This window comes from Egretta garzetta, unplaced genomic scaffold (genome assembly GCF_000687185.1).
Source record: "Egretta garzetta isolate BGI_Z169 unplaced genomic scaffold, ASM68718v1 scaffold10, whole genome shotgun sequence".
Taxonomy (NCBI): domain Eukaryota; kingdom Metazoa; phylum Chordata; class Aves; order Pelecaniformes; family Ardeidae; genus Egretta; species Egretta garzetta.
The window spans coordinates 695747-715127 of NW_009258268.1; the positions used below are offsets into that span (position 1 = coordinate 695747).

The window sequence follows — 19381 nt, forward strand, 5'->3', positions numbered from 1 at the left end:
TCCCTTTATCATCCTAGTTGCTCTCCTCTGGACTCTTTCTAGGAGTTCCTCATCTTTCTTGAACTGGGGAGCCCAGAACTGGACACAGTGCTCCAGGTGGGGTCTCACCAGGGCAGAGTAGAGGGGGAAGAGAACCTCCCTCGACCTGCTGGCCGCACTCCTCTTAATGCACCCCAGGATACCATTGGCCTTCTTGGCAACAAGGGCACACTGCTGGCTCATGGTCAGCTTGTCATCCACCGGGATCCCCAGGTCCCTCTCGGCAGAGCTGCTTTCCAGCAGGTCAGCCCCCAGCCTGTACTGGTGCATGCTCCATAACCTTCCCAGCACTGAGGTCAGACTGACAGGCCTGTAGCTCCCCGGATCCTCCTTCCAGCCCTTCTTGTAGATGGGCATCACATCCAACATTCCCTAGCACACATCCAACCACACTTACAATCACATTGAGAGCAACCTGTCAGAACCCGACTTCTGCTTCTCTACTGTTGGCACAGGCAGTGAATTACAACTAGACTTTGAAACAGGCTGCAAGACAGTGCAATTTGTTGAGTTTTCTCACACTGATTTATGGGACTGTAGATGAACACTCAAGGAAGATTAAAGAAAGCATACCCCCCCGATGAACAAGAATGGCGACCTAGTATCAACAGATGAGGAGAAGGCTGAGGTACTGAACAACTTTTTTGCCTCAGTCTTCACTGGTAACCCCTCTCCTCATGCCTCCTGAGTCAACAGACCACAAGATGGGGACCAGGGGGGTAAAGCCCCTCCCACTGTAAGAGAAGATCAGGTTTGTGACCACCTGAGGAACCTAAACATACATAAGCCTATGGGATCTGATGAGATGCATCCCAGAGTCCTGAGGAAATTGGCTGATGTAGTTGCCAAGCCACTCTCCGTAATATTTGAAAAGTCATGGCAGTCAGGTGAAGTCCCTGGAGACTGCAAGAAGGGAAACATTGCACCCATCTTTAAAAAGGGTAGAAAGGAGGACCCTGGGAAACTACCGACCTATCAGGTCTCACCTCTGTGCCTGGGAAGATCATGGAACAGATCCTCCTAGAAGCTATGCTAAAGCCCATGTTGGACAGGGAGGTGATTTAAGACAGCCAGCATGGCTTCACCAAGGGCAAGTCCTGCCTGACCAACCTAGTGGCTTTCTATGATGGAGTGACTGCATCAGCGGGCGAGGGAAAAGCAACAGATGTCATCATCAAGCTGGAGAGGTGGGCCTGTGTGAACCTCATGAGGTTGAACAAGGCCAAGTGCAAGGTCCTGCACCTAGGTCGGGGTAACCCCCCGATATCAATACAGGATGGGGGATTAAGGGATTAAGAGCAGCCCTGTCGAGAGGGACTTGGGGGTACTGATGGATGAAAAGCTGGATATGAGCCAACAATGTGCATTTGCAGCCCAGAAGGCCAACCGTACTCTGGGCTGCATCAAGAGAAGAGTGGCCAGCAGGTCGAGGGAGGTGATTCTGCCCCTTTACTCTGCTCCGGTGAGACCTCACCTGGAGTACTGCATCCAGCTCTGGAGCCCTCAGTACAAGAAGGACATGGAACTGTTGGACCGGGTCCAAAGGAGGGCCACAAAAATTATCTGAGGCCTGGAGCACCTCTCCTATGAGGACAGGCTGAGAGAGTTGGGGATGTTCAGCCTGGAGAAGAGAAGGCTGCAGGGAGACCTTCTTGCAGCCTTTCAGTACTTAAAGGGGGCCTATAGGAAAGATGGGGAAAATCTTTTTAGCAAGGCCTGCTGTGACAGGACAAGGGGTAATGGTTTTAAACTAAAGGAGGGTAGATAGATTGGGTATAAGGAATGAGGGTGGTGAAACACTGGAACAGGTTGCCCAGAGAGGTGGTGGTGGCCCCATGCCTAGAAACATTCAAGGCCAGGCTGGATGGGGCTCTGAGCAACCTGATCTAGTTAAGGGTGTCCCTGCTTACTGCAGGGGGGTTGGACTAGATGACCTCTAGGGGTCCCTTCCAACCCAAAGCATTCTATGATTCAATACGCACATTTTCCTGTTACCTCCTTTCCTCTGACTGATTTGTCAGTCAACATCTATATCCGGAAGAAGCACACTCACCTTAATTTTGGTGCTTTTTCACAGCCTAATACACATCTATCCCCAGCTATGAAATTAAAAGGATTATAAATGGATTTCTCTTAGCAAAGGACGATGAAAACCCCTTCAATAAGTGAGGCAGTAGGGGCAAGGACACTGAAACCTATATTTTGACACTTTTCAGCAGCTGACACTGCTGTAAGGAAATCAGGATTTTCATATCATACTCTCTATGTTTTCAGTGATCAACCAGAAAAAAAACATACATTCATTGGACAGAAAACATGCACAGTTCACGACTCCATTCCCTGGAATCATGGTAACCATGTTCTTGGCAAAGAAGTAACTTGATGTTTGACTTCCTATTATTTCATGTTATAGAAAGTGAGAATCAACTATATTGTAGTTACGGTGAAAGGTACTGAGATCTCAGGAGACTTAAGAATACAGAGCACATACTTTTCTTACGACCTTTATCTTTCACACTTCAGTTCAGTGTGCTAAGGAAACCCTTTGGCCAGCTTATCCAGATGGGTAAAATGGTTTGCTCTACCAGATCTGGTATCAGCTATCCACTTGAGGGCAGTCTTAAGCTATCCAACAGCATCTCTAGCACACACCTTGCAGATTTACCTCTTCACAAGAACACATATAAATGCAAAGCAACAGTAACACAGATCTATCATTAAAAAAATAAGTCACATTCTTCAAGTTAGAAAAAAACTGAGCATACACTTGGGGCAAGTATCTTGGAGGAAGGCATTAACAGGAAAAACACAAAAACTGAAATTTAACTGATCCGGTGGAACACTGGAAGAAGGTATCACAGTAGTTCTCAAAATGCTTCCAGACAGTTTTTAAAACTTCATCACCGACTATTTTTTACATCATCTTCAACAGTAAATTTAGAGAACACAACTACTTAAAAACAGCTAAATGAATTTAATTGCTAGATTTACAACCAAGAGTCTGACCCAATTCCTGAAGTAGAAGGGATTATTACTAATGCCAAAAGGAGGCAGATCATGATCTGATTGTACCACTGTGTCCATAACATCTAGGTAGAAGGATGAATGTGAAGACTTATTAAAACATTTTTAATTTATGAAACATGACACACATCACAAACTGGACAATTTTTCTTTATGATTGAGACCTAAACCAAGAGCACAGAAGTTGTTTTTAAGGATGCTATGCAAGCTGGCTTTTATAATACGGCATGAGAGAAGACACCAGCTTCCTTGTGAGCTTTATTCACATGCACCTAAGCTTCTAGCACAAGGCACCAGTCAGTGATAACATGTTGTGAAAAGGTTGTATAGGATGTGGAAAGGTTCTGTAAGAAGAAACTGCTTTATGCACTGCACACCTTATGATATTCTAATTCTATACTCCTTGGTTTTCTAACACCTATAATTTTTCTGTTGAGTAAGTACATCATTCTAAAGAATGAAAAAGTGATTTTAAACTTACATGCCGCCAAGGACTTGAACTGAAGCTATTCGAGGATTGTATCCCAGGAACTGGAGATTTAAGATTTCTGTACTGAATTCAATTTTCTTTCCTTGGAAACCCACCTTTTCAAAAAGAGCTATGCATGGCTCAGACAGCTCCTGCAAAAGGAAGATGACACTTTTATAGGATGTTAGAACCCCAGATGGTGACTGTGAGCACTACTCCAATACAGCCCTTTTATTTGAGAGGTTTCTTCTTGATTAAGATCAAAGACCCTGAATAATTTTTTTGCTCTGCAACAGGTTACTTAAAAGAAATTTTAAAAGTAATAAAAAGCCCTTATATAAAACACTGAAGGTATTTTCCTGCATGGAACAAAAAAAATCCTTATCTTAAGGCAAACACAAATGTCTCTGTGGTTGATTCTTGCATAGTGTCTTAAGTATGTTTTAAGATACATTTTAATTAATGCTGTATCCCTCTTCCATTGCACTAAACCCCACTCATTGCAGGAATTTTGATCTTCAGACCTGAACACACAGTAATATTGATTTCTACAGCTTCAAACGATAACAGCCTTATCAGCACTGCTTAGCACTTACTGCTCTCATTTTCAACTTGTACAGTAGGTTATGACACCGTCAATCTCTGACTAGACAAAAGCTTCAAGATTCATACTTCTGAGGTGAAATTCATGACTCAAGCAAAAACTCTTAACAACTGAATCCTCCAAATTGCTGTGGGGAGATGATTCTTCCCCCTCTCTGATAAAACGCTTCTGGTGTGAAAAGGATTCTGGTCACTTGAAGCTCCCTGCATCACTGAATCTATTTGAAATGTCTTCTGGATAATGAACCTCGGACTCTTTTCCATGTGGCAAGGTATCTGTAGTGGACTGGAAATAACCTCCCACAATTAATGCCTTCCCCTGGAAGCTGGGAGGTAAGGTTTGAAATCCCTCAGGGTAAAGTATGTTAAGCCTGAGTGTCCTGGTGTTACAGTTTATGCTCATAGATAGAAATGACCCTGCCACTCCCTTTATCGCAAGTCTTCCAGCAATGACTGCATAAAACCAACGCCATAACCAGAAGAGCTCCTTCCTGCTGGCATGTGTTCAGCATGCTTGAAACACATCAACTGGATCGGGAACGCCTGACATGACGCAAAGTCTCGACAGACTCCCATCTGGCCTCAGGCATGGGAACAGGCCCTCCAAGGCAGAGGTAGCTCCGTACATGCATGGCAGCAGATATCCATGCTTCCATGTGACTTTGTTAAGCAAGACCTCATGTCTACCGATTTCTAGACAGTGCTTAAATTCCTCTTTAATCTTCCTTTAGATGTTTAAAGGCCAAGACGACAATGTTGCATGAGTGTCACCATTATGTCCACAGCAGTCCAGGTTATCGCACAGCAGCTAAGCTGTGATTCCTGATCGCAGGCATGCTGCTCCACTGTGGAAAAAGCCAGGAGAGGCCTTTCAGCTTACTCCAAAATCAGAGTACACTCATCCCCACCATGAAAGGTTAACACCAATCAGACTGTCATGCGTCATCATGGGTGAAGAGCCCTACAGGAAAAGTTGCACCATGATGATGTCCCAGTGTCTGTGACCCCTCAGCCTGCACTCTGAGACATGCAACTGGTCAGGCAGCAGCCCTTGAGCCATATGCAATGCTTCAGAAATAATCTAACCTACTTACAAGGAAAACACAGACAGAAAAGGAAGTCCTCCAGTTTTCTGCCATACCTTCCACTCTGGGCATTTTTTAGATTCAGCAGCAACACTGTTATACAAAACGTTCTCCACAGAGCGAAGCGCAAGGTCAGTTCACAAGTTTTCTTTCAGTACTTCCCATGTACTGCACTGCATGAAGCTGGTGCTCCTGTATATCTACATTCAGTTATTTCACAGAGTTGCTCGATTCAAATAAGTATTTTCAGCATGACCGTCCAAGCATAAACCACATTCACAGTTGTTTTATAGTATGCTCAGGAAAAAGAACACGTAGCAAATTCAAGGAGGAAAAATGCTATCTTCTATCTGCAGCACAACTATGTGGAGCATGCAAAGCAAGCACAATCAAGGAAAGATACAGTGCTATAAAAAAAACCAAAAAACTTGAGCTTATGAACAAAAGCCCTTTCAACTTTCACTTCCAAGTTTATCAAATATCCCTTTCATTTGCTTTTTTTTATGGTCCCTTAGAAATGGATCCCTGCAAAGGGGAGTTAAACTAGATAAATATAGTAACATGACATATTAAAATAGCAAAGGTGCTTCTTGAATAGAAATGTCACAGAAAAACCACAAGGAAAGCTATGGGAACAGCAGATGGTAGGGAGGAATTAAGATTGGCATGGCCAAAAAACCAGTCCCAAAATAAATCTGACAGGTGAAACCAGTATCTAGAATAATAAGGTTCAAGCTTTTGTAAAACTATGAAAAATAAACAGTATAATGATCATTTCCACCTAACCTCTTATTCTCTGTATTCTGGTTTGCTAATAAACTGCTGAGCAAAGCAACTCATTTTCCTCTTCTCTGCAGGTAGGAAGCTGCTGAAGAAGGAAGCAGCAGCAGCATGTGGCTTGCAGACAGGTGCAGCTCCTTGCTACTGTCTGAAGTGTGATAAACTGTAGGGCTGGAACAAGTTTCAGAAATTATAAAAACTTACAAGAGGCACAGAACTGGCATTTGGCTGTTTTAACACAACAGTCTGTCACAAACAATTAAACTTTCACAAGTAAATTGACCCTTCCAGCTTGAAACAAGCATTTTAAACGCAAGAACTGGATACTGACATGTACAAAAGAGCCCATTTTAATTCATGGTGATCACCCACCAAGCTTGGGTAGAAACACTTCTATTGTTTTTAGTAGGATCTGTCTACTGGACAGCCAAAGAGTTCAGAAGGCAGACATACTTGCTGCAGATGTTTGTTTACACTGTACATCAAAATGCTCCAGAGACATGAAAGAGGATGACACATTTTAGTTGTTCTTCGTCAACTGCTACACCACTGATGGGTTACCAAAATTACAGTGGAGTGCAATGAAGTTGCCAAATTCAAAGGAGAGAGTCAATAATGTACTCCTTTTTTAAAATGAGTACCATCTCTTCATATTGCTGTAAGTTCCTGGATTCTTGACCACATTTTGCTAGTAATTACTTTGATCTTAAAAGATACTTGCAGATTCCAGAAGTGATCCATCATAATGATTGGTTATAGGCTTGAGCAAACTCGTTCCTTGCCACTGATGAGTTACAAAATATGTAAATGTTGTTTAGTTTGTATCCACCACACATAACAACAACGCTCTGATTTTGCCAAATGGCACTGGGTGTTGCTTTACTTTATCTAGAAGGGTGCGTTATTTCATGATTAACTCAAATTGCATTTCTCTGATGACAGCAATAGTGTTTTATAATTACATGTATTTCATGCAAAGTTGCTTAGTTAAGTCTGCTTTTTTAATATGCATAAAAAAACCAAGGTCCGCAGTACAGATATTTCTTCACACTGTCCTACTGATGTTTCTCAACCGACTCTAAATGGACTCTCCTACTGGGAAATAAAAAGTCTGACACATTCTTGACTCTTTTTACGGGAGTCCTTTTATAAGCTGGTATTACGAACAGTGGTCCCAGACAGCTGCTTCTGTGATGTCCTCTCCTTTGCAAAAACAGCACAGAGGTCAAAAAACCTGACTTCAGCTAGGACATTTCACTGCTACTGCAAAGAGAAAAAAAACAACAAAAAATCCCTCTGTTGCCAATGCATCCTCAGCATTTTTACTGTTGCAAAAAACGGGGAGGTCAGAGTCATCAGTTACCCATCTTTACTTCACAATATTTCTAACAGCTTTACTTACAATATTTATAATCCGTAAAGATTTTAGAACTGCTTGGGGTGAACAACCCATCGCCATCAGATCAGGGTAAATCCCTTCTTCTAACACGTACTGGTTACCAGAGAATTCTTCCTGGTCATACACTATGCAGCTGCAGAAAGGAGAATAAATAGCCTCTCAATAATTCTGTGCAAGTAAAACGATGCTACTGTTTCTCAGTCTTTAGCAAGATCTACTGACAGAAACATTATTTACAATGTTTTGTCTTGACAAGCTAAAGATTGATTTGTAAACTGCAAAGCATTGTTCTCTCTGAGTCCCCATATGTGAAACCACTTCAGGGGTTAGAAAGCTGGTTGCTTTTTTACAACTTTTACCATTTTAGTGATTTTGCAATATTCATTCAATGTAACTTACCTGCCATCTAAAATTTTTGAAGACTTCACAGCAAATGAATCAATACATCTTGTGTTTTTTTCAAATATTTGGCAGTTACCCTTGAATTCAGGCTCTGAAAATAACTGGACCTTTAAAAAGTTATAAACATATTTAAAATATTCATTCTTCAACCTTCAGTAACATGTCTCTACTATTACTTCTATAATTGGATTAAACCATATGTAAACCACCCAGATTTCCTCAGTAACATATATTTTTTGTAACCTCTTCAGTGTTGCAATCCTCATTCAAGACAGCAAGGTAACAATACCAAAAATTCTTCTGGCTGTAAATCACTCAGTAACATACAAAATAATTAAAACAACACTAACAAAGAAAGCTCCTTGGACTACCTGCTAGAGAGGATTTTTTAAATTCCCACAGAATGGCCAGAATAGGCACATCTTTAGTAGAGGACCATAAATGGTTTTGTTTTAGATTATTAATCCATTCAATCTCCAAAATACATACTCTTCCCACTAATGAAAACTATTTGTCTCTCAGAACCTAAATGGTGCATAATCTTGGCAAAAGCACTCAGACAGCATGCCAGAAGGCATGGTATATATTCCCAGGGTAGAGGGCTTTATGTGCCTGTTACAGCTGTAGTTATAGTCATGTCAGTTCTTTCTCTGCTCGGAGTATAAGAAAGGATACGTCACTCAGACTTTTATCCTTTAACAAAAGACAAAAGACTTGTTTCTTATTTCTTTTTAACAAAGAAAAAAAAACTTCTAAGCAGCAAACCTGCTAATTTGGTTAGAAGATAATTAACTCTGATCACACAGAAGTCATTCACATTATCACATGCCTACCAGCTTTATTCACTCTTAACAGAGATACAAGTGTGGGCATGTACAGCGTTCTCCAAAGAGGAACATGCTGACGAGGGATGCAGTCTGTTGACTACAAGCCATTACTTCTTTGTTTCCTTAGGATAAGGTCTTAATAGGCACATAATATAAAAATGCAAATAATTTTTCATGCACATGGCTGAAAATAAGCAGCCTTGAGATTTTTATTCCCCATAGTTTGTACATTATCCCTAAGGAGGAGATTCCAGTGAGGCATGCTACTGATCAAGAATGCAAAACAAGAGACAGCTAAGACTTTTCTCCCTAGTTTTTAGTTCCTTGACATACTCACCATTTTGAGTGAAATGAAAATAAAAGTAACTTTGTACAGAGACAAGTATGAAAAAGTTCAGAATTAAGGAAGTATAAAAAAAGCTGCCCGTTAGCCTCACTGTCAAAACTACGTATTAGTACTCGCATATAGGAGACAGTCCAACGTAAAAATATGTTGTTACTGAACACACAAGTTCTCCCTACCATTTCCTTCTCTTAGTTATTGACAAAGATGGCATTAACTTTTAAGGACAACTCAGCAGTATTTGTGAGTGAACAAGATTCCCTTAAAGTGCAACCACCATCAGCACAACTGTTATCCAAAGAAATAGGTTCAAAAGGACTAAGTCACAAGTGTACCATGAACAACATTAACTTGTAGAGCCCTTGCCTCAGCAATAGTATCCAGGTACCTGCACCTCTGCATAGAGCGCTGTGGGCTCCGGCTCCTCAGAACAATCACCGATACCCCCAAACAGCTCACTTGCTGAACCCAAACATTGCCTGTGCCCTGAGAAAGTTCTGATGGCAGCTGTGTATTAAATCCCACCTTCCTTGGACCTTAGTGTGCCTCACTTAAGAGGTTTGGAAAGCAGCCTTCCTTCACCTGCACTTTGTCTGATGAGTCAACCATCTATGCAAATACCTGGGTGTCACATTAGACAAAAAGCCATTTCTTTATTTATACATGTTACAGATACTACACAGTATGTTTCATGAACTTAGAGAAGTATCTTACCTTGACTTTACCCCTTTCGCTTCCAACAATATCCTGCAAAAGTTTAGAGGGGAAAAAAAGGAAAAAAAAATTATAAACAGTGATAAAATAACAAACATACACAAGTTTACTATTAATTATTGTTTAAAGAATGTAAATAAACTGAATTTGATAGAAGTGTAGCTCCAAATACTTCAGAGAAACTTGCAAAACAAGTATAAAATGAACTCCTTACCATAATGATGGGTTGAACTGAAGATATTTTGCAATTCTTTCCCCCCCATGCCTCAATGCTGGGATACAGCCCCTTAGCCAGTACATACTGCTCCCCTGTAAACTCAGGATTCTCATAAGCCACCCACCTAAGAGAGAAGAGGGCGATGGGTAGAAGTCACTCTACTTTTCCAAAATACAGATGTGTACATTCATTAGTCTTAATGTAAGAACAAATAAAAAATTTCACCCCTCAAGTGCTAAACTGTGATGCTATTAAAACCCTAAACAAACCTGCATATCTGATACTCCAAACCCCATGCAAATTCTATTTCCATTCACCCTGCTATGTCAATATAAATCAGAGTGAATTAGCTAAAGCAGACCACAAGTTCAAATACATCATCTGCTAGATATCCTAAAAGCTGTCTCCAGTAAGAATATTTCAAGATGTTTCACAATTCTATTGTTTTTCTAGACCAAGTTCTTCTCTAGAAAAACAGACAGAGATCAGAATACAATTTTTTTGATAAAACTTTCAGAGTCATCTGGGCAGTAAAGATAGAAATACTGCTTTTTAATGTTGCCTGTACCTACAGTTCATTTGTGTTAAGCAAACACACACCCCAACAGAAAGCTGAGTTGCAACAACAGGTATATCTGCTAATGAGAATAGGCTGTTCCCTGCTAGGAATCACATGAGGAAGAACATCCTTGAAAGTTAAGCGTTAAAACCATCACAGATTTGACCAGATTAATGTATTTGAATTCAAAGCCATTATTGTAAGTCAGTCAGATCTCATGCCTGACACAGGCCACAAACTCAGATTTCTGCATCAAGCCCATAACTTCTGTCTCAGCTAGAATATGCCTTTCTGAAGACACTGAACTTTTGAGATACATACTTGAAGTATTAGAAAAGCAACTAAATCACTACATGTATCCCTCCAACGTTCAATTACCCCTGCAGCGCTTTATTTCTAGTCTGAAGTATCTGCTATCAGCAAGTCTTGCTATGTGTAGTCTACTACATTCAATAAACCTTCTACTATGGCGTTCTTCTCACCCTGGCTCCATACTGAAAGCCCAGATAAAGCATTCCCACATCAGCACTACCTTTGTTTTTGTGATAACCTGCATAACTTCTGTTGCCTTTCACTGCTAGACTTCCCAAACTTCCCCCTAATTACATTCTGGCTCATTTTTAAACTCAACCTTTTTTTTTTGTTGGGTTTTTTTTTGTTTGTTTTTGGTTTTTTGAGTGCCGATATTATAACCAGCCACAGTAACAGCTGAGTTTCATTCATTATATTTATGCAGGAATCAGGACATCTTGTTAGTTCCTGGCTCTAGAAGATAATCTACTCATAGTCAACCAGCTTTTAATTTTAGCCAATGTGTTGCGTAATGAGTATATGTTGGGTTATGCCAAAACTCACTTTCAGTACAGTCTTCTCAGAGGAGTTTCAACACTAACAAAAAATTTCACATCATAAAGCACTAAAATGATACAAAACTTGTAATTTGCAGTGGAGGCTAACTCTCACCACCTAAATTCACCATAAAATGATCTATGCCGAGCAACTGGATTCTATTAAACTGCAGTTTTATTCCAAGAACAAATGCCAGAGACTGTGCAGATACAAGAAGTGGGATAACTTCAAATTGAAATAAAGCTGCATCAACATGTATGCGCTGAGAGTATGAACTTTATATTATTTGTCCATGGCAAACACTCATACAGCGATTCACATTTATCACTATTCACATCTCTTGGTTTGCCTCAGATATGATCAATTATTCTAACTTGTTATGCACTAATTACTTAAGGCATATTTCAAGGCACATTTCAAAATCACCTCATAGTAATTCATCAAAGAGACATTGGAATGTACAATAAATTGAACAGACAGTTCAAATGTCTCAGGTGTGTCTATACCTGTATCCCACATAAACCAAAAGCTGTGAAAATGAGGTTTCCTTAACCAATTTCTTCAGCATTCATTAGATTTTTCAATGCACAAATGACAGGGTGAAACTGTAGTGCATGACAGTTTAACTAGATTAACATCTACACAAACAAGTGTTTCTGATATTAAGTAAATGATAAAACATGCCAGATGCCTCCTAAGAACCTCTTGATGGAAGTTATTTCATTTCCCCCATCTAAAAAGAAGCTTGATTACAGAAGTAATCAACGTATCTTACTTGCACATGTTTATAATATATAATATAATCAGTGGGATTTAAATAAGTACCACTCTCCCATGCAAGTCAGCCTGTGCAGTCAGAGAGTTTCTAGAGCCAGGGATTATTGGTGAAATACCTTGTGCTTTCCCACTTCATTCAGAAGCTCATACAAGCTGCTGAAAGTAGTAGTAACAAGATCAAGGACAGGCAGCTGAATTCAGTACCAGCTAAACCTGTCGAGACTATCCCTAGGAAGGAGCACTGCCTTAATCCAACTTCTGACTTCACCGAAAGGCCTGGAGAGTGAGACATTGTCTCCTATCTGAGCAAGAGAGTCACATCCCAGCTGCCAGGCACCACAAAAACTGAAGTGCTGCTCTGCAGCATGGCAACAACAACCCTGCCCCACAGGGAGTGAGTCCTAACACAACAGTTTTTGTAACCCCCAGCCCTACAAAGTGCCTTAGTTAGGCTGAGCAACAGCCTCATCCCAGGTTGCTGACAGGGTGGTGCTGGTGACCTTCACTCCTCTGCACCATCTGTGCCCCTGGAACCAGAGATGTAGAAAAAAGCATTGTTTATATATTGTTAGTACTATTACACACATGGTATCTTTCCCCAAAGCCTTCTATATATCATGTCTAGGAAGGGCAGCTCCAAACAGGGTCTGGAAGAACAGCCAAGAAAAGAACCCAGACACAAATAACTTGCCAAAAATCAGCTTTGCCCATGGTTAGCCCAGGATTCATCTTACCTAACTTTATCTTTTAAAACAGCAGCCATTTCTCACCCCATGTGCTCTTCCTAACGTTAGCTGAGAGGGGTATTCCCCCTTTTTGCATTGCTCAGACTCATTTTAGGATAGGACAGATTACCTACACCCTGGAAGGACCTTCTCTCTCAGCTACAGGAGAAATGGCAACACCTTCATTAAACTAAATGCCATAGTTGTAAAAAGCAAGCTTTCAGTCACAGAAGCACTCCTTCAAGTCTGAAATAGAATCCACAATCTTTAAAGCTTAAATTCTACATGGAGACAATGTAGGTTAAATTGGCCTATAGACCACGAGGAGCCAGGAAGTTAACTGGCACTTGGAGATTTGGAGCATGATTAACAGAGAAGATGAGGTAATAAAATTCCATTTACAGAAAAGGCAGAAAACAGGTTCTTCATCATACCCTTTTGTGCTTGTGATTCCTAGTATCCCAGGGACCTGCAAACTTTAATTTTGTGACTCCCTGAAAGGTTTTTTCAAATGTCAGTTCAGCTCAGTTCAGAGATGGAGGGAAGGGGAAGCTTTGTTTGAAACGTTCTCCCCACGGGGTACCCAAGGGCTCTTGCCCTTTTTGGTTCCCAGTGAAGGTTTGTTCTTGAACCTCGAGTCTCTTTAGTTTCATCCATGTTACCTTCCCGAGTGCACCTAGATTAAATTTACTATATGCTGGCTCCTGTATATGAACTACTCATCACCTAATGATTTTCTTAGTATCATTATCCATATGTACACTGGAAGCAGCCAAATCTGCACTGTGGACTAATTACTTGAAAATCAGGGGAAAACCAGGCTGATTATGGGACCACAGTAAAACAAATGCCTACATGAATAAAATAAATCTGGAAAAGTTCTTCCACCAAGTTCAAAAAGGATCAACTAAAAGGGGATTTTTGAGTATTTTGGCAGAAGTTTGGTGTGTTTATGGATAAAGAAAAGGCACATTTCAAACATGCAAGTCCTGTGATTTTGATCACTATTAAATATAAGCTTCAAGAGTTTTTAAGCAGAGAGGAAATCAAAATTGTACAACAGTTGGTTTTAGTACTTGCTTAAACTTGTAAAGGGTGTTACCTGTTCCTAGTAAATACGTCCATTTTCCACCACATAAAATTCTGCCAATTCGGAATTAAAAATCAAACCCTACTTAAAAGAAGAAGGGCCTCTCCTATTTTCAGGCAGTCTGTATTGCTTTCTCCCACTCCAATGGCAGAAGAATAAAATATCCTGGATTTTATGCTTGGCCAGTCTCTGAAGAATGCTCAAGAGCAAAACATTTTGTTTTTAAAGAAGTCAATCCGCATCACTTTAGGATATTTTTTGGGGGGAATGTCTTTACAATGGATTTAGCAAAGACATTAAAATACTGCTTAGAAACATTCTTCAGAAACACAATAGCTGAAACTTTTAATGCAGCTAGCGCTCAATTACCCCAAAATGGAATATTCACTCCCCAAATGCAGAGCTGGGCTGTCTTCAGCATATAGTTGAGAGATGCAGTTTAGCTTAGAACCTGTTCAGTAGTATCTATGCACTGCAGTGTCAGGCTTTCTTTTCTTTGATATACCCTTTAAATTACAAAGCAATCAAATTAATTATGTGGGAAATACAGATCATCTGGGAAATACAGATATCTCATCTGTTACTGCTATAACTGCTTACCCAGATACCTGTAGTTAAAAAATTGCTAGGAAAGGCTCTGGGCTTCTTACATTTTTGACTTTGTTTTAATGAAGTATTTTCAATATGATATCAGGAAGGTTACTTCAAAATATTATGACAAGCTTTTACTGACTCTGTCACATTTCACTATGACATCACCTACATCACAGTTTAAAAAGCTCAGGAAATTGCTCAACAGATTATTCATCGCCCTATGACTGATTTCTTGGAAGGAAAATTTAAAAAAATTTTCTACCTGAACAGTTACTTAACATTTAAAATAAGGCATTTTATTACCAAGCATGACTTAAAATCAATCATTCAACCTTTCCGACACAGCATTTAGTAAGAACACCACCACAAAACCCCTAAACACTCACAATCTCTTTGGAAACCAAAGGGTCATAGAAGACTGTTAGAGGAGTCAAGTGCTAGTCACCTGTTATGAGCAACGCACCCAAATTTCTAAAAAGCTTATTCCTACAAATTACGTTTTTAAGAGACTACCAGGTGAGATTACAGGTGCAGCAGCAGAGTCTGTGGGACAAGAGTTTTGTTTGTAATGACTTCTAGCCGCCTTTACCATCAGAGAATTACAGTCACTCTTCATTACTAGAATATTCAAACTCAAGTATGATTCCTATCTCAGCTGTAACAGAAGCTTACTAGAACAGCTACACAAAGGGCATGATAGGTAACCCACAATTTGTTTCCCAACCTTCAGAGATCTCTCTCCCATGAATCTCCCTTGCGTATTGCAGAAGACAAACGGGCACAGTGGCTTCAAAGGTCACCAGGCAGAAAAAAAACCCCTGGTGTCGCGCCATATTAGTATAAAAATGAAAAGCATTCCTCTGGAATGCACTGAGCTCGATTCGGCAATCTTCATCCAGACAAAACTTGCAGAGATATCACACAGATAACACACAGAAAGATTTAGGGTGTGTCTGGGTAAGGCAGAGTTTTCAGCAAGTCACCTGCATACCAGGCAGAGAAAGAGACTGTATGTCTCATACTCTTTTGGTTCTACTACTTTAAGTAATTTTGTCTATTTGGAGACATGATTGCTAATAATTGTTTGTATTTCCAGAATACTTTGATGCAGTCTACAAGGCTGTGAAACTCAATCTGCAATTGATGTACTGAACAAATCAAACAGTGAAGTCTATCAACTTATCAACTGCGAGTGACAACGTGGCACAAAGTGTAAGAGCTGTTAATGGCCATACCAGTGCAAAGTTTTGGGAACCACGGTGTTAAAAAAAACAATAAAAAATAATGCCATGGTACTAAAACAGTTATCACATAGGATTCACTGCAAAAACAATGTTACTTTTCAGAGCAGTGAGTGTCTCCTTAATATCAGAATGTATTAGTGAGCATGGTAAGAGTTATCTCCCTTTTACACACAACAGAAAAAGAGCAAGGAAGTTGCTTCTGGTCAAACACAAGAAGCCTGGAAATTAGTTTCAAAACTAGAAATTAGTTCCGTAACAACTTTGCTGTTGAAACACTTAAAAAAAAAAAAAACACAGCCATGAGAACAAGTTATTTTACCTGCCTGATGAAATGTCATGTCATACTTTCATACTTTGTGTATCAGTAAGTCAACATTTCCTGAGACTATCTGATGTTACAGTGAGAAAAAACAACTATTTACGGTACACATTCACAAAAACTTTTCACATTCTGCAGTCAAGGGCAGAAATTTTTTTCTGAAGACTCCACACAGACATTAGAAGTCAGTGCTGAAAAACATCTGCAAATACTACCAAATTCTAAAAAGAATAGCACATTTAAAATTGAACAGCGATTAAAAATATCACTTACACTCCATTTAGCACATTTATAGACTGTGTTCTCAGCCCATATCCAGTATCTTTCAAATTGGAAATAATTCCTAACACGTTAATATTGGAACCCTTTGATCCAAAGTCTTTTTCACTGTACATTATCATATGGGAACTTGTAAAGTCCTGTCAAAACAAAGAGAAACATAATAAGGGAAATGCAACATGATGTCTCAGTGCACTCAGGAGATGCCTACTACATTTTCTTCGAACTTACGCCAACGATCGGTCGCAGTGACTGCAACTCTTCATCATAGCCACCCCAGTCTGTCCAATCCCGATATGCTCCTTCTTCCAGCAAGTACTGATGGCCTTCAAACCCAGGCTTCTCATAAGCGACCCAACTAAACAACAACAACAACAGAGTCTGTGTGTGAAAATGGACAACTGCCACTCTGTGTTGTTATGGTGCAGATACAGATGTGTGAAATTTTGACTATTTGCAAATTTAACCCAGGCATACATCTAAATCAAAAAACTAGGAAAACAGAAAATAAACCGGTACTGAATTTGTCCACTGCAATTTCCAGCCTATGGAGTTACTACTTCAGCTTTGTAGGTGTAATATTTTTTAAAAGGTGTAATATTGCTGGTGTTTTCCCACACTTACACTCCTCCCAGCACTTTCATGGATCCCACTGACGAAAGTGGAAGTCTTGTCTTTTCTTCTGATTCCTTGTCATCAAGCATAAAGATTTCTGATTCTACTTCCACATGTCTCCCTTCAAAGAAAGGCTTCTCATAAATGATTACCTGTAGCAGAAATGAAGTAAAAGAAAAGTTGCAGAGTATGATAAATACTGACAACAGACGGTTTCTTTTGCATGGGCACTGAGAGGGAAGAAGGCAAGATTACGAAACTATTTAGTGGGGTGTCTCTATTCTCTTCAAGAGGTCTTTCCCTTAGAGATGCAACATGAGGGCTTGAATATTCATTACCCATCTGCATTATCCAGATAGCTGTCAATACTGTCATATATGTGTGTGATGGATGCACAAATGCGACAGAAACCGCAGTTTCATGTTGTAGTCACATACAGTAGGACCAGCCACTAAACCATCAGTAGCTGGTACATGATCAAGATATATCCGTGTGTAGTTCATGTGTTATAAAATACCTTTCGACAATCAAATAAATATTGACTTTTACCTTTGGCTCTCCACTGAATTCAACTTTGCGACCACCCTGTTAAAAAAAAAGAAAAAAGAAAAAAAAAAGGAAAAAATAAGTTGTCTATACTTAAAATGGACAACTTACAGGCAATTATGAGTCATCAACAAAAGACAGAATTAAGATGAAACCTTCCTCGAAGAACACAAGTGAAAATGAGAAGGAAGATTAAAGGCAGAAACGGATGCAATCCAATGTTGAAAGTTCAAGAATTTTATAGACTAAAAATTTCTTTTTAAAGAGTTACATTTTTGTGAGTCTTGAAAAAATCTAACCACCTTAACACATCATTTCTAACACATAAACATAGGTCATGTAACTTGCAATTAATAACAGTATTTTACCATTTTCAAGGGCCTCATGGACCTAATGTAGGCTTCCTTCTTCTCCCAGAATGCTAAATTAGGATATTCACCAGGCTCCAACATTAAAGGGACTCCCTGGAAACCGGGTTCTTCATAAATTAGCCATCTAAAGGAGGGGGGGCAGGGAGGGGGAGAGAGAGAGAAGAAAGCAAGAGATGAAAACCCCAGAACATTTCTGAACAGTAAAGAACAAGACAATATGCTCACTTTAGAAAAGACATCATTGTGCCCTTAGTAAAACTTTGTTTCTTTACCATCAAAATTGCCAACTACCAGCTAGCATACTGGCAAACTTCTGTGCCTGTGCAGGAACCACCAATACTGCATATGTTTTGTTTGAACAGACTAAAAAAACCCCAAAAAACAGTACAATGAACTGACAGTTAAGAATTTTACTTTGTCTTATCTGAGGGCAATCCAAGTTTTAGACTGAAGTTTCAAGACTTAAGGTTACTCTGTATTATTTTTAGAATAGTTTTAAATTATGCAGAACCGATTTTCAAGAAGTTGAAAGATCTCTACTAACCTAGACTTGGATTTGTTGCAAAATCTGTTCAGTAGAGAATTCTAAACTTGTGTTATTTACTAATATGTAGAAAAACCTGACAACTCGTTAGAAATCTATTTTCTCATGGTTTGTATCTGCTAATAAATCTGCTTTGAAAGACATAGCTTTCAAAATTCCTGATTGGGACAGAAACAGTAGTTTTTCAAAGCTTTTTCAAAAAAAATCTTAGCCAGTAATCACTTACTGGAAACAAAAAAAACATACTTCTGATCTCTGCAGACGAATGGTAATGAATTTCTTCCAGTTAAATGTACTCATCTCTCCAAAGAGCAGCATGGAACAGTATAAAATACATACTAAACTTTATGCAGCCAACCCTTTAATCATGTAAGGATCATAATGTATAAATCTAGTGATATCAGAAAGATATCCATCACTCTATCATGCTTAAAAACGCAGATTCCAAGCTGATGCAAATTGGCACAAGTTGGTATAGTTGGATTGCAGACATACAGTTCCAAGAGACAAACAAGGAGCTTTAGTCCTATTGCAGCCTATAGCCGAATGTTTGGTGTATTATTTGTCCTGTACTTGCACTACTCAGTAAGCCCTCAACTTCGCTGCAAGAATTTAAACACATGGAAGACTAAGGAGAGAGTACAATCAGAAGATAAAGGTGCATTGACTCATTTTTGTTGGCAGCTTTCAGTAAACAACAATTAAGCATAAACACTGGGAAACCTTAAGAAGATACAACCACACCCACATGGCAACGTGACTCAGAATGAGAGCCTCCCTCAACTGCCAATACAGTGAACTATGTCATGCCTGTAAACTGAAGGAAAGAAAAAACCCTGCAACATGCAAAAAAGCAGCAGCAATTTACTGAATTTCTCATGCAAGCAATTGGCAGAAGCTACTTCTTTCTACACTGGACTAATGAACATCTGAGAATGACATCTGAGAAAGATTGTTTTTCAAGTGT

At 39.6% G+C, this 19381-nt stretch overlaps 1 protein-coding gene across 1 annotated transcript in view; it reads right to left on the reverse strand.

Annotated features, from left to right (window-relative positions):
- Positions 1 to 19381, reverse strand: part of CRYBG1 (crystallin beta-gamma domain containing 1) — a 46129-nt gene that overhangs the window by 9557 nt on the left and 17191 nt on the right. Inside the window, 10 exon segments of the mRNA XM_035888698.1 lie at positions 3545 to 3684; positions 7403 to 7532; positions 7799 to 7908; positions 9686 to 9718; positions 9900 to 10026; positions 16333 to 16478; positions 16570 to 16696; positions 16963 to 17105; positions 17503 to 17538; positions 17868 to 17994. Coding sequence (XP_035744591.1) covers positions 3545 to 3684; positions 7403 to 7532; positions 7799 to 7908; positions 9686 to 9718; positions 9900 to 10026; positions 16333 to 16478; positions 16570 to 16696; positions 16963 to 17105; positions 17503 to 17538; positions 17868 to 17994 — 1119 coding nt within the window.